This window comes from Temnothorax americanus, unplaced genomic scaffold (genome assembly GCF_048541705.1).
Source record: "Temnothorax americanus isolate GAGA-0224 unplaced genomic scaffold, ASM4854170v1 Scaffold16, whole genome shotgun sequence".
In the NCBI taxonomy this organism is placed as follows: domain Eukaryota; kingdom Metazoa; phylum Arthropoda; class Insecta; order Hymenoptera; family Formicidae; genus Temnothorax; species Temnothorax americanus.
This window is the reverse complement of record NW_027509297.1, coordinates 844,048-860,511: the sequence shown is the minus strand read 5'-3', so window position 1 is coordinate 860,511 and position 16,464 is coordinate 844,048. Positions and strand designations below refer to the sequence as shown.

Below are 16,464 nucleotides of genomic sequence, written 5' to 3'. Positions count from 1 at the left end.
GAACGATACTACTTCGATAGGATTTGTTTCGAGACTTGAAAGTGAAACTTTTGAACCGAAAAGTATTCATTTTATAATTAATTAGAGCAAAATTCTCGTACATAATAAAAATATATAGATTTTGATATTGATCTACAAGCTATCTTCTTTGACAATAAAAATATGTGAGATTTATATTTGAACAATACCGCGATAAAGAAATGCTCGATATAATGTTTCTCGTTACCCAATTCGTTCTCCCATATCTCCCACGTAAATGCGGGTATTAATTTCGGATTGGCACCAATACGTACTTCCGATCGATTTTCGAATTCTTGTATTAACCATTCTGTTATCGTTGGCACCTAAACATTAAATAGAAATAGTTAATTAAACGTTAATATGTTGCGATATTAAAAATATTACAAAATACATCTGCAATTTTTTATTCAGTGTTTGTTTATAAAGGATTCTATTTGACATTACGAATATTTTAAAAGGAGCTATCGCCAGTAACGTTAATGAGAACATTAACGTTACTGGCGATAGCTCCTTTTAAAATATTCGTAATGTCAAATAGAATCCTTTCACCATTTAAATATTAAATGATTTTCTCCTTTTTAATCGTAAATCTGATTTTAGTTGAGCTTTGTTTCGATCTCTTGCGCTGATAATTCACAGACGTGTAAGCCCAATCCATCCAAAACAATTTGCAGCAAAATGCTAATTTATTATTATTTTATATTATTTGACTTGAGAAACTATTTCTATAAAAAATTTAAACAGACTGTTTCGTACATACATGTATATATAACCACATTAATAAACAAATTATAAAAAAATGAATTTATTTTATTTATATAATTTGTATTTGCGCTTACTAACAACACAATGTATATAAAACTGTAGCAAAACAGACGACGTGCTATACGCATCATTCTACGTTCGAAATAAGTATCAATCGATTGTGCTGTGCACGTCGTTTATTCCAGCGCAAGAAATTATGTTCTGTTTAGACTAAAATCTATTAAGTTCACGTCATGTATATTACCGATTTTCATTACTAGCAGTGAATATCGGACCACGCAACCCTGGTATATTGTTTACCAGAACGGTAATATAGAATAAATTTATTATTTTTGTTATTATTTAAAAAGGTAACCACTCAGAAAGTCCTTCTTCCCACCCCCTTCGCACTAGGTGCGAAGAGCGAACGATCATCGATGACAGAATTCTCGAAACGAGTCGGGAATTCGTGTCGTTCTCACGCTCAGAGAAGAGGACTATTCCTCATCTTCATGGTTACATCAACTCCCATGTTAGGGAGGGAGAATGAGATCAACTCCTACAGAACTGATCCTGTGAAGTATGATCTTAAAGTTTCACCGCTCAAGCATGGCTAGATATAGCAGTTGTGGTAGAATTTTAAACACGAGAAAATGATCTTTAACGTAGCCCTCTAGTAGACTGCAGAGCAGTTAAATTTGTGCGAGAGAGCGATAGTCGTAAACCGTCTGGCTCTAACAATAAATCCAGACGGTATCGCCATCTGGGGACCGATGAGGTTACCTATCGAGACAAGAATAAACGATAGCAGAAAGCAGTCTCGGTAAACAATTTTTCATATAAAAATTTATACATATACATAGGTATAACGTATATACACGGAAAAAAAAGATGTATCAACAGCATCAGTGTTATTGAGATAAAATTTATTGATGCAACATCAATATTAATGAACAAAAAACATCAAATAATTGTTTTAATAATTTAAATATTTGGTCCAACAATATCCAATTGAATTAATTATGTGCGCTTGTGGCAGCCCGTGACGTCGACGTTTAATTGAAACAACTTTATTTTTTTTTGTGTATAATTATAGCTATATAATTATACATACATATATACCCATATATGTATAGAGGGGTTTTCTTTTTCTTATATAATCTCTATTCGTACATATATATATAGGAAAAATACTAATAACAAGAAAAGTTAAAAAGTAATTTAAAAAATAATTAATAGCATTGTGTTTTTTATAAAAAGTAAAGGTTCAGGAAATGAGAAAAGATTCATCATATATAAATGTAAAGTATGATTATATATAGAATATTGTATAATTTAATCTCGCAATTTTACCTTTTGTAAAAAAAACAATGCAAAAATTATGTATTCGATTAATCTTTCTATTATTTTTCCTATATACGGAGAGACTATGCAAAAAAAAGAAAACATAGATATATTGAACATATTTTATATATATTTATACATATTTTTATATACATTTTTTTACCAGGTTGTTAATATTAGTACAAATTGAATTTGTTGGATAAAAAAATTATTTAATTTGTTTTTATGCTCTTATTTTTAATGGTGTAATTATTAAAAAGTTCTAATAGAATTTTGAGTAAATATGCTATATACATATATTTACTCTAATATTTATTATTATTCTGAATTTTATTATTGTCTTCAGATCTTATTAATGGATTGTATAAATCGTTGTTATGAATAATAAGAGCATTAAAGACGAATTTATTTAGATTTAACTAGAAAGAAGTTGGGCATCTATTGTGATGGGTAATTTAGATTATTTCATTAACGGCTTATAGAGACAGAAAATATAACGCGTACTGAAAAAATAATAAGTACATAAATAATAAACCGATGATCGAGCACGTAAATTTGAGATAAAGAATAAAGACTTTGTTCGATACGAGATAATGAAAATATTTGAATCAATTTTACGCACGTCGCGTTCACCTCGCTTCATTAAAATCCAGTTGCAATCCAACTGATGGTTTGCTTGAATATGGTATCGACCATCAGTCCAAAGTACTGCCTTATCAATAGTTACTATAGCTTCTCCAGCACTTCCATAGAATCTAGTAAGAAATTCTCTTCTCATATCATGTGGATCCACGGCCTCGCTCTAGGTGAAAAGAACGATTTGTATTATTAATAAAAGAATAATAAATTGATATTAATATTAACAACCGGGAGCGATTAATATTAATATCAATTTATTATTTATATTAAATAAAGTAGTTCGAAAAAGAATTTTCATGCTCAATGAGCATTAAAATAATGCTAAAGCTATAATGTTTCAACTGAAATCGATGTCCCCCAATCACTTCACCGTCGAAAATTAAAAGTAATCAACAGGTATACATGTAAAGTGTATTTTTAAGTTTTAAATTTTATTGTTTGATACACCTAAAAATATTTTTCTCATTTTGTTAAATTTTAAAATTAGTGAAATGTTTATTAAATTAGTGAAATGTTGGGAAACATATGGAGTCAATGGACACTGCACTCAAAATAAAGAATAAAACTCATTTAAAAAAATTTAGTACGGAATGGCCGTTTATAGCGTATCAGCCAAAGTAATTATGCAAAATGTTATTTTTGATACTAAGAGAAGCTTTCAAATATGCTACACCACGCGAATATACCTCTAAAGGGCCATCGCGGCCATGAGAAACGAAGCTCACTGTCTGAAAATTTAAGCATATAATGTGAGGAACAACATTGAGCATAAATTGATTTAGATCAATGCGGACATATCAACATCGCTATCAATCGGCTAGATAATTTGATGAAAATAAAATTACAGACTTGATCTCTTATAATGCAAGTAGTTAATTAGTAGCGAGATAGTAGCGAAATAATCGATAGTAAATTATTTGTTTCTCGAGAAGTGATTACACAATTTCAATAATATACTTATACATTGAGTTTTTTTTACATTTTTTTATTTTTTACATCTTTACAACAACTTTACATTCTTTAGTATCTTAATGATAAATGAAGAACGCAAACCAGATCATGATATCGTGATATCCATTGCAATGTTTTTTTTTATAATTGAGACTACTACCAATACGCCAATGATACGCCAATTATCAAGATACGAATAGACTTTTGGACAGATAAGTCATGATCGTCAATATCGAGTGGAGTTAATTTCGACGGTATAACTCACTTGATGCTCGTCGTCCGACGTGACGATGTAACCATCGAGAGGTGGCCCTTGAACTGCCGCCACCCGAACCATTTCGGATCTCAGTTGTCTCAGTCGCAGAGAACTGTCGTGTCGATTGACCGGTTGATTCTCGGCATAAGCGTTCACTGGACAATATAATCTTTCGGCCCCATTATAATTATGCTCCGGCTTCGGCAGTGTGCTGATGGTATCGGCTTTGGTTAATCCTGCAGAAAATGCGTTTCATTCCTCACATTCCTGACATTTTTAATAAAAAGAAGTTGAATTGCAAAACGGGAAATAGATATAACAGATATTAAAGAAGGATGGAAGAAAGGTGTAAAGAAATGTAACTTGTATACAAATTTAGAGTAAGAATTTATAGAGATATATCTTAATCTCAACAAATAATAAATTTAAATAATGAAAAATTGTATTTTTATACTGTAAAAAAATCTGTTTAAAATTTTAATATAATAAAATAGCAAATTTAAAACAAAAAAAAAGGAATGGAGGCGCCGGGTATCGATCCCGGTACCTCTCGCATGCTAAGCGAGCGCTCTACCATCTGAGCTACGCCCCCATCTATAAGGCAATTTCTAATTTGTACTGATGTATTCCATCATATATACCTATATATATGTATATGTATATATTTATTATTGTTATTATTAAATATTCGCGTATCCATATATTTATACTATGTATATCACATTATTTATTTTTGTCCAAAACTTATTTACAAAATATAAGTGCAAGCCTTACATATGTATAAACGACGTATAATTTAGAACACGAAATAATTATCATAAATCATATTTAGTTGTAATTGTAAATTCACCGAAATAGATTTTTGAAGAATTATTATCTGATTTTGTAAAAGAGAGAGTTACTCCAGATAAAGCGTACGAGTATATACACATGTGTATCTATTGATAAAAATGTTCTATTAAATGATAAGATTTAAATAAAAGTAAATGATTTGTTTGACAGAAGTCTCTAAATTAATGATGACTTTGTTACAACAGCTTTGTGTAGCTACAGTATATATTATATCATAATTCATCAAAATGGAGACTTACGAGGATTTTTTGTCTATCAAGTCTAGAAATTAGGGCTGCATGGCACCTTCGTCGAAATTAATCGTAATACATACATATGTATTTCGAAGTGCACTTTCGACAATCTATAATTTACATTAGATTTTGGAACTAGAATTCTATTCATAATTGTATAATGTACATGCCCTACATGCCGTATATTTTAATTAGGTATATGTGTGAGATACTTGTTACTTTATATATTTTTGTATTCTGATTCTTCAAATTTTTCTGCATTACACGTCGCATAAAATTATAAATAGAATTCTATTGTGTGTGTGTGTGTGAAATTTGACAGGAATTATATCTTGTTTAAAATGGATTTTATGCATTAAATGCGCGTATCAAAAGCATTAAGTCGAAACAAAACAAAATAAAACACAAGCTGTTATTTCGGAATCCCAATCAGGAATTAATTATAGCAGTTCGCATCTAGAGCAACGGTGAAATTCACCAAGTCGAGAAAATTGAATTGATAATCCATGAGAGAAGCGATTTATAAGTGCGAGTATCTGACAAACTGAAGATTCTCGTATATACTTAAACGTTTCAGCAATATATTCATGATGCACCACGTTTTTAGAGTCTTACGACTCTATACAATGGACAACACGTGAGCAACGTGACGTGACTTCATTGACCGGAAACTAGTTTGATTTCCATTACGTATAGTACACGTCCCATGGGAATCCAGAGGGTGTGCTAAGTGGTGCTCGTATACCAGGAAAGCATATCGAACTTGGAGCTTGATCGTCCCGAAACGCACGTTTTGATCGTTACGTGCATATTGAACCTTCACCGGCGTCTTCCAAGTAGTATATACGACCAATCGATTAAACACGCTCGTGCCTTTTTCTCCTTCCTTTCATTTATCTTTTTTTTTTCTCGCGTCATCGAGAGTCCGTCTACCTAGGCAAAACGCGGTTGGAAGGATATGCCGTCGCGTTTCGCCGCTCGCGATGGAAGGATCAATTTCGTGGGCGAATGTGTGCGTGTGGAGAACGGATCGAATATAATTCGGGCCAGAGAATCATGTACCCACCCCCTCGCGCATTTTATCATTATATAATGCATCGTAACCGGGTCAGCGTATTGTTTAATTTAATAATTTAACGTAAACATCAAGTAATATTAAATATATTACTAGGGAAGTAGGAGCGTGCAGTAAGAAAGTTTTACTCCGATGTAACCTTACAATTTTCAGCTCAGGTAATTTTCCCTGTAATTTTCCCGTGCACTGTAAAGGTCACGCCGCCTCACCCCTTTCGTCCCATTAGGCATTCGCGAAACTCTCCTTATCCCTTAATTCTTCCATCAGTTGTTCGAAAGACAACTGCCGTCGGAGAAAAGAAATCCCGTTGTGTTGCGCACAATCGGATATTGCACGTGGAGCTTATATCGTCAATAAAATAATTTCAAATGTATAGGATAACATTTTTTTTTCTATAACAGATTTTTTATTATATCGGAGGAATGAAGAAGAATATTGTCTCACACATGGTGAAGCATTGTATCGCATTATTTCTCATTAAAGACAAAAGAAAGCAAATGATTTAAATTAAAATGGATTTAACATGATATTTATATGATAATCATAAATATAATTAAAGTTATTTATAACTTTTTCATAAATGGTAAAATGTTTCATAGATTGTTGTATAACTGTCGATTAATTGTGCGATAAATATAAACATAAATTCATTTATTTGTATAGCTTTGCAATCTTTTCTAAGCTACGTCGAAGTATTAAAGCACAACACATAATGTGATAAATGTAAAAATGCAATTAATAATCAATATTTTTAAAATATTTTAAGTAATAGCCACGAGAGAATGTGTAATATATACATAACAATTAAAATATAATAATAAAAGAATAAAGATGAATAAGATAAAAATAAATGTATAAATATGTCATTTTCAACTACTATACATTCTTCTCGTATGTCAAAACAATTTCTCGTAAAAAAGTAACAAATTATATTTGATAATATAAGATATTAGCGCATTATATTAATGTCTTATTAACACCATTCTGTGCAGTTATCCAGCGATAAAAATACAAGCGTTTTATTTCTATAAGCGTAATATATTCTACTTTTTCACTTCAGATAACGACATTATTTATACGAGTATGATGTTACTTGTACAATGCTACTCATAAGTTACATATGTTTCGTATCAAGCGCGACGACCATCCTTTTAAAACCAATTTTAATTTATTCTTTTTGTCCCACCTTTGTGTGTCCGCAATCAATATAGAGAGAAGAGTTCGCTTTCCCGAGATATCAGGCTAGCATGAATTTCTGATTATTCTCGAACACGTAGGGCAAGGATATAGAATGAATGACGAAGAATCGAGACGCATATGATAAAAAAAAATGTCTTCTTAATTATATTGTCCACACGTGTCAAGATAACTTCTTGTACAAAGGCAAGAAATAATATATTTTACAATAGACACATGATTTTCGCACGTCTTATGTTGGATTATAACACCATCCTGTGAGTTTTTATTCTAACGATAAAAATACAAACGTTTCTCAATTCTACAAGCATAGTAATCCTGGCTCCATATGACGAAAGTATTTACAAGGATTACACAAGTAACAATGCTACTTGTATAACGTTACTGCAAGTTATTCCGTGTGAAACGCGGTATTTAGCCTTTGCTGCTTTAAATCCAATTTGGAGGGTGCTCTTCTCGGCCTCGCTCTGAATCGACGAGCAGCAGAGTCTCTTTCCTAAAAATATCAGGCTACCATAAATCTCCGGTTATTCTCCAACACGCGGGATACAAGGCGCAAGCCTCGAGAAACGACACGAGAGGCGAATGGCACGAGAATCGATATCGAGGAGTGTCCGGAGAAAAGGCATATTTTTCACGGGACATCACGGAGGGTGAACTCGACGACGAGGCCGAAGCGATTCGCCTTCTTAGTTGATACCACGTTGCCGCTGTCGATCTACCATTTGTTCACCACTCACTTTCGTGCTTCAGACCGATCCGGCTGGTAGCATGACGAAGAGTTTAAAGCCGGTTCCGTTGCCGCGGCGCGCCACTCCCGTGGCGCAATGACCGTCGCTTTTGTGACATTTCGAGTACACGTCGCGTTCACTTTTATGTCATACCGACTCATTAGGCCAACGCCTAACGTTGGGTATTACTGCAAATGTAAAATTATTAGTCCTGCTTGATAAAAGTGCGACTGTGTAAATAAATAACAAATCATTTAATAATGAATTTAATAATCTTGTATATGCGTATAATAAGAACGTGTATTTCACAGAACTGTGACTGTGCTTGAGATTAAATTCATCGGTTATACCAATACATTTATGAATGATCTAATATTTATTGTGTGCATGGCAGTAATAATGACGTTTGCGAGAATGCGGGCTGAATCTTCGTACGTTTTTTTCTTTTCAAGTGACATTTTGGCTTTCTGCCATAGATACCTCATTGCAAATAGCTCGCGCAATATCGAATGACAGGAGCAGGAGGAGAAATGATCAAGATGCTGGCGGAGTGGATTGTTTCTTGAGATGATCTTTAGCATGTACCGAACAGGCTCGCATGATCCGCAGAAACCTACTCGTGATTTCATCTCGGTATATCTCTGTGGACCAGTTTGCCGCACTCGCGGTTCACAGCGCCACAGTTCTCTTTCTTTCTTACGTCGCTACTTCCCTAGTAAGCAAAATGTTAGCAGTGCTGTTAGCAGTATGCCAGCAGTCTGGCAGCAGAGATTCGATTAGAATATCGCACGACGGATATCAATTGCACACGTGTTGAGTTCCTGTTCTGGCCGAGGGAGCCTCCAACATAGCGTGACAGTTGATTGGCAGTCAAAATAGATTTGATGGTATAAATGAAGGACAAAAATTATGTCATGCTGTCTCATCAATAAAAAATATGTTGGTGAATTCACAGACGGAAAATTTATATATATACATGTATAATTTCTACAAGTCACAACTTCAAAGTGACTTGTATCAACATGAAGCTTGTGGAGCGAAAGAAAAGATCATGTAATGTCACATGAATTAAACATGATATTAAAATATGTACACGCGGTATACAGCAATAATAATAAAAATGTGCAACGGCTTGTATTCTTGTCCTATTGCTAATGCAACTACTATTTTATTTAAATAATATCTTTGTACGGAAAAGTTGTAAGAGAAAGAGCGAGAGCTAATTTTAGACAATTATGCTAAATGCATAATGCAAATATAAAAAGAACATTATAAGCCTATATATATATAAGCAGAAATGTTCCTCGAAATATTTATAAAAGCTTTCTAATTTGATGTTTCTAATAAATTTAAAGTTGATAAAATCAGAAAATTGTTCAATTTTTCTGAAGTAATTTTCTCTCGTATATAAGATATTTTCTCTCTTTCTCTCCTACGGAAGAATGCGATGAAAACCGTCCCTCTACAGGAAACTATCTATTTATCTATCATAAAAGCATAAGAAGCTAACACAGACGGTAAATCTGTAAACTAGTTGCGCGATGTCTTGAGATGATGTTCAGTATCTATTGATCAGGATTACATAGGCCGTAAGAAGTTAGACGATTTACGATATTTGCATCTCTTAATAGTTGTGTCAGTTTAAACCCTCGTTTTCAATTATCTTCCTCATCCGTTTCCTTTCGTAAAACAATTATTAGCGATTCCTATCAGCCCTGGATCTCTTTCAGTAATCTTGAGCGTCTCTCGACGTTATTCGCTACTTATATATGCTTCTGTTTCTGTCTCGCGACGTCTCACGTCGCGTTATCGATTTGTTCTCATAATTTGTATAAGTTTCGCGTCGAAATGCGACGTGGGTAAATCAGATCAGGGATTCATGCAGCCAAGATAGTGTGAATGTTGAAAAAGTCGGAAAGTCGAAAAGCTGGTTAAATGTTCCTCTTTGCTTAACTATCAGGAGTTCATCTTCGAAGGCCGCGCGATACGGCTTCGATTTGGGATGGCTCGAGGCTTTTTGCAACAGGGTAGTAGAAGCAGGGTTGGCGTTCATATACGAGGGTGATTCTATTGTATCAACTTTCTCGCATGGCAAACATCGTTGTGGCAAGTTTAAACGTATAAGTATAAAATGTATGAGAAGCGTGAAAGTAGAGCGCGAAAATATCGAGTTTCCTTTATAGAGAGCGAAACAAATAAAATATTTTTAACATATGAGAGGCTATGCGAAAAATTCTCGTTACATTAATGACGATAAACTTGAATTAAAACTTGAAGTTAAAAATAGTAAATGTCAATAGACATATTGAAATTCTTATTTTTTAATTATATTAACAATAGTAGACGCATCTTTTCGAATGCGGTTAAAAAGCTTAAATGCTCCCTTCAAAAGATGTTACACCAACTATATGAATGATAAATAAAATAAAAAACTATGTAAATAATAAAATAAAATAAAGATTAATTTAAGCAGATCTTCCGCAAGTACAAAAAGTACAATCAATCAGATAAATTCTTGTTGTTATCTGCACACTCTCTTTCTTATCTTTTAAGATGCAAAAGTGCATGCATCAGACGACTTGCCATGTCTTTAATTGGAAGAGGAATACAGAAACGACCGTGTAACGTTATCGTAACGATATCGATGCGTCCATATATATGCGTGTACCCCGTTGCAACTCCCGTTGCTACAAACGGGGGAAACCGAGAGGGCAAGGGGGAGGGGCACAAAATATTCCATTTGCGGCGCGCATACGCGTTCGCGTATCCGTTCGGACCATCCCCCCATCGCGCTTTCCACGCAGCTGCATTCATCGCGCGTGTTTGACGCACACGGATATGCGGGTACATATACGTGACCACGCGGGCGACAAGGGCGACGAGAGAGCGGACGTACGGTGCGCTGGCGCCGTCAAGCGTCATCGGCGGAGATCGATAACCCGGGGGAATTGGTGTGCGTGGTGCACACCGGCCGATGGAGAAGGGGGGGCGGGCGGGAGGGGGGGGCGGCGGAATGGAAGGGCGGACGGAAGCGAACGGGGGGGGGGAGGGGGCGAAAAAAGGCAGACGAAGACGGACGGGTAAAAAGACATCATAAATCGCTCCCGGCCGTGTATCCTCCCCCGCGTCTGACCGTGCATCCTCGTTCCACCCTCTCCACCGCCGCCCCCGTGTCCATCGACCCCGTCGAGTCGTTACTCTCTTTCCACCCTACGGAAATTCGAACGGTTTTCCCGCCACCGACCGCCTCGCGCGCTATACGGCCCTGGCCGTAGTGAGATGGTCGCCTGCTTAAGTGGCTCGCCACGGGCCGCCGTCAAGGCCGCAGACCTCGTCTCCAGGCGTTCGCCGGCCAAAAGTCGCGCCGCGAAAAAGATGCGTCGCCCAGGCCCCAGGTTTTTAGCGGCTCCTTCCGACGGACGAAGCGTCGCCGGTGCCCGCCACCCTGCCAGGGTAGCATCCCGCGGCGGAGGTGCATCTCTATATCCGGGATATACTCCCGCGAATGCGCACTCTCGGGGTGAAGAGGTGTTCAGCGCGGTGTCCCGGGGTGTGCGCGTGCAACCGGAGGTTGTCGCCGCCGCGCCGCGACGCAATGGCAATGGCGCGCCGCCGATCCGCTGCAATGGATGCGCGCGGAATTATAGAGGGAGGGAGCCGATTGGTCGGCTTCCGCCGGCGCGTGCGGCCTTGATAGATAACGTGACGACACGTGTCGACGGCACGTGTACGGGCAACATCATCCGTAACCAGGATTTCGAGCGTTCGTTCGGTTGCTCGTTGCTCCGATTGACGTCCAAACGCGGGTATATAATAAGTGGAAATTATTTAGACATCTCTTCGCACCGATGCGATGGGTTAAAAATTATTGCATCAGTTATAGAATAGATACACGATAAATAGATACTACCATAGTATGATGTATTTTTCTTTATTTCGCGATATTTTACAGATGAGTGTAATTTAATTGCATATAAATCTGAATGACAGAAGGATGACGCAGTCGAAGAGAATCGAAAGAAATGTGCGACAACAGGTTTGCTACTCGACTTACCTGTTAAACAGGAATACAGAATGAAAGAATGAAAGAAGGTAATAAAAATATGATTAATAATAAATGATTATAAATTAATAATAAATACTTAACATCTCGAAAATTTGAATGTGCTTCGGAGCCTACTTCGCCTTTACTTCGTTTCGTGAGAGACGATGACATAAAGTTAAGGTAGTTCGATGATGAAAGGCCGAAGTCAAAACAATGTTTATAATTTTTTTATTTTTATGATTATAAAAAAATAGAATAACGCATCGCAAAGCTTCGTAACGACGTAAAAGAGATTATTTAGTAAATAATTTTTACGTTGTAGAATAATATTTTTTGCCTGAAATAGATTAAATAAAGTGTGGATTAACGCGTCGCTTGACTAGTTTTCAACTTTAATTATTAATTAAAAAAAAAACTGTACGGTGGATCGTGTTCACCTTCAACTATATAAGCTTATTCCTCACAGTGTCCTCTTTCCATCGATATATATTGTTCAGACATTTTTGGCAAAAGATTTTTCGCAAACTCGTGTTATTCATAGAAAAATAACCTCTTTTCCTATTAGACCAATGTTAAAATCATTAAAATTACCTAATTTTATAATTAAATATCTTGAGAACGGGACGGTGAAGTATCTTTTTTCTGGGCTTAATCGATTCAGGAGAGTTCCTTTTTGCGATATAAAAACTAAAACCTATACTACCTTAATGATGATCTACAAACTGACAAATGATTGACTGCACGTTTATTTACCAATTTTATATGCGCTGAGGATGACTCAAAAAAAGGATCGAAACTTATTTGATTGTTCTAGATAGATTATTTGATTAGTCTATTAAATAATATAGCGCATTAATATTACCTCTGGGGCTCTCGTTGCCGATCTTATTAGTATTATTTGATGAATAGTTAAGATTATTTATCCTGGCTGTTCTATTTTTTTTTTTTAAAGCGAATATATACTAGGCCGTAAAGAAATCGTAACTAAAAAATATTCGAGATGTTTCTTTCGCGTCTATCATGAACATTAAAAGAAGCAGGTGATATATAGGTAACATGATATATTATATAAAGTTTGTAAATTACAGCATCGTATAAATTGCTTACAATACATAATTGCGATTGTAAAAAAAGATGAAGGTTGAGATTGTCAATAATAATCATGATTGATGCTCTACTCTACTGAATTTGCGTTTATTATTGAGCATCCGCGCGCGATTAAAGTGGGAAGTTACCGCGGCATCGAGAGGCTGTCGTCGGCGAGTAAAACGAGATGACGCACCGAGACTCGACTTATAGAGACGAACCCGACAGAGCTCGCGATGACGAGTGAATGACGAGTGAATGGGAATATCGAATCGGAATAGGAATTCCCGATTGGCGTGCGGAGCGGGATGGCATACGGAGTTAGAGGTGACATTTTACTCGTTCCGTGACACCGCGCTCGCCGCAGCGTGACAGTGACAGACGGAGATCGATAAATGTGGAAGGCCGAGTCGCGCCAAGTGGCGGCGGCGCGGTCCGATGGGAACTCGACCAGAAACGGAATAGGCCGCCATCAGGCGACGGTAGGTTTTTAGGCGTCCCGCGGGTTTCCCGAGATAAGTGCAGCCCTCGCGGGGGTGCGGACCCGCGAGGATGCCGCGGGCGCAGGGCGCAGGTATAGGGATGAGCGCGGGCATGTATCGGAAGTCGATGCGCTCGAATTTCTTTTCGGCCGTGACCGACGATCGCGGCGAAAATGCTTTGTATTTATTGGAAAACAAGGGCGGTTCGGTAGCAGGGTAACACGAGGGTACAGGGAGTGAATTTTCAGGCACCGCCCCCGTAGGGGGGTAGCGCGTTTCACGCAGTCAGTTGGTTACCGGAACGCTATGGCACGGCGCAGTCATCGGGATCTCGAGGGGGGATTGTCTCGTTGCCCCCGACGATCTCGTGCCGGCCTGAGACAGATGTTCGCGGTACCCCCTTGCAACCAGGAGGGCCTCCAGCTTGTAACCGCACCGGTGAAACCGTCGTTTATTATATCATTCGTTACATTCCCTAATAATAATCATTGAATCGAACGTAACGGGCTATCAAGAGACTATAATTTGATATATTCCATAATTTCCATACCGTTGTCATATTTAAACGTCTAAGGCCCAGTTCAACAGTGGCCAGTTAGCTTAACTAGTAGTTAACTCTCACTCTCTGTCTCTTTTTAACTCAAAGGTTAGATAGACACGGAGAGTGAGAGTTAACTACTGGTTAAGCTAACTGGCCACTGTTGAACTGGACCTAAGAAGTTTCAACCGTAAACTTCTGCCCTAATCTAATTTTCTTCATTCGTCTAATTGTCTTTACTCGTTTCCTTCTTTCCAAAACGTGAATATGTACTTGCTTTGATTTAAGATTTAAGTCCGGAAATATGAAAAAGTTTAATGCCTACAACGCAGCATCATGATTTATTTCCTATATACTTATCGACCGTTAATGCATTTATGCAAACAATATTGACAAAAACTATAATAAAACTGTTGTTACTTCCAGTTACAAACCCGATACGTACATCATAAAATGATTATTTTATTATTATTTCATACGTTTATATTTATATATTATTATAGCACGCAGAGAGACTTATTCGATATACAATTTTCTTTTATTAATCGTATTAATGCGATGTGTATCTCGTAAATGTAAATATATGACAATATATTTATAATCCTAATAAATGTGAATATTTTCGTGAGCAATCATATTAAAGCTGGCATATAAAAAGAAAATTTTAATAGAGTGACTATTATTATTACGATGGCGATGCATTGAAGATTGAACAATAAAAAAAACTCCTTTATTTTATATTTCGTAACTATTCGAAAATGTGCGACAACCTTACGTGAGATATCGTACACGTGAGATATTATAAAGATATAGCCCGGCTGGAACGATTGTAAACAACGTGCGATTACCGTTGCAATATTATGAACTCGATTTTATCAAGGAGATTAACACGACGCGACAACGAGGAGGTGGTCTGCGCTCGTTACCGCGATATTAGAGGAGTATCAACATTGCGGGAGTCTATGCCGACTTGATCCGCCTGCCGTGTTGAGAGAAAATTGGTACTAGCAGCTTGGGCTGTATACATATACGATTTACCGGCGTCGTGGAATGCGCAGGCGGAATTTCGTTGCGGGACCCACGTGGGGAAAAGCCTGGCCAAACCGAGACGAAGTCATTCATAGGAAGAAATGGGTTAGAACAGACGAGACACTCGAGTATTAGGAGTGTAGGAAGCTAATATTGGTTTCTCCGGCTCGCGCCGCCCGCCCGGTGCGTCTCTGTATACGCCGTCGTATGTAATTGTCGCGCGTAATTGCAACAATATAACGTTGTTGATAAAAATATCCTGCATTTTCCCTGCGTGTTAAAGACGAGTAAAATGTATCGAAAAAGGCAACGCGAGCGACACCCGTAATATTTTATTATTTATTTTATTTATTATATTTATATAATGTGTATCTCTCTAATGGTAATGCAGATGCAACAAATTGGCAACATTTGTAAAAAAATAACGGACATATTCTTAAACGTTAAAAGAAATTAAACCGTAAAACCCGTTGAATCGCGTGTAAGTTGTATTTTATTGCGAGGTATCTTAAAATAGCTTTACTATTTGATTTATAATATCTCTGTATCTGTATCTGTAAACTAGCAATATTATAGTATTTTTTTTAAATTTGCAAATTGCAAAGCTAAACAGAACGACGGGACAATCTTCAATCGGGGGGAGGAAGACATCTTGGCAAAATTACGGGCGAAGCGCGCGCGAGTCGCGCTTGTGCGCGGCCGTCGAAAACAAAATTTTTTTAATTGCCGTTACAGCGGCACGGAGGGGTAGCAACAATTTGCTGTAAACAAGCGATAGTTTGCAATTACACAGGAAAACAGAAGCTGCAACGAAGGCGCATTGGCGAAAACCCGGTCGCGTTACATTTGTAAACGGAACTCGGCGCCCGACATAGTAACCTGGTACACGATGCGACATTTTGTGTTAAAAAAACGCGACCTGCGGCCATCGCGCGCGAATTTCCATCGCGATATCGGCTCGTAAGTCAATCGGCTGGCAAACAATCGCGTTCGTATTACGACGTTCACGATGAAACCTGCAGCTAAATTGAGATTACGCACGAATTATAAGATTATCTTATTTATTCATTATATCTACCTCGTTTTTTTTTCGTTGAGTTGCGCGAAGGTCTCGATTTTTAATTGTTTATCACTCATAAACTTGTATATCGCGATATTTTGATTTAAAAAAATCGACGTGGTTAAAGAATCCGTCATTAAAATTAAGATCGAGGATTCTAAGGCTTGCTTGAAATATGAAA

General features: G+C 37.0%; 1 protein-coding gene and 2 non-coding genes across 6 annotated transcripts in view; all 3 read right to left on the bottom strand.

Annotated features, from left to right (window-relative positions):
- Positions 1-16,464, bottom strand: part of LOC143895439 (xaa-Pro aminopeptidase 1) — a 32,756-nt gene that overhangs the window by 3,142 nt on the left and 13,150 nt on the right. For 3 of the 4 annotated variants that reach the window (XR_013256328.1, XM_077402524.1, XM_077402523.1), the window contains exons 2-5: positions 3,965-4,191; positions 3,435-3,476; positions 2,732-2,911; positions 227-344 (exon numbers count right to left, since the gene is read on the bottom strand). Coding sequence is in view for 3 of the 4 variants with exons in the window: in XM_077402524.1 (XP_077258650.1) it covers positions 227-344; positions 2,732-2,911; positions 3,435-3,476; positions 3,965-4,191 (567 nt within the window). In the remaining variant the exon portion in view is untranslated. The remainder of the gene's footprint in view (positions 1-226; positions 345-2,731; positions 2,912-3,434; positions 3,477-3,964; positions 4,192-16,464) is intronic. The other variant, XM_077402525.1, reaches the window with a different exon arrangement.
- LOC143895647 (small nucleolar RNA U3) lies at positions 1,140-1,355 on the bottom strand. Its single transcript, XR_013256388.1, has one exon. It is a non-coding gene; the product is annotated as a small nucleolar RNA U3 (small nucleolar RNA).
- Positions 4,475-4,547, bottom strand: Trnaa-agc (transfer RNA alanine (anticodon AGC)). The gene has a single exon. It is a non-coding gene; the product is annotated as a tRNA-Ala (tRNA).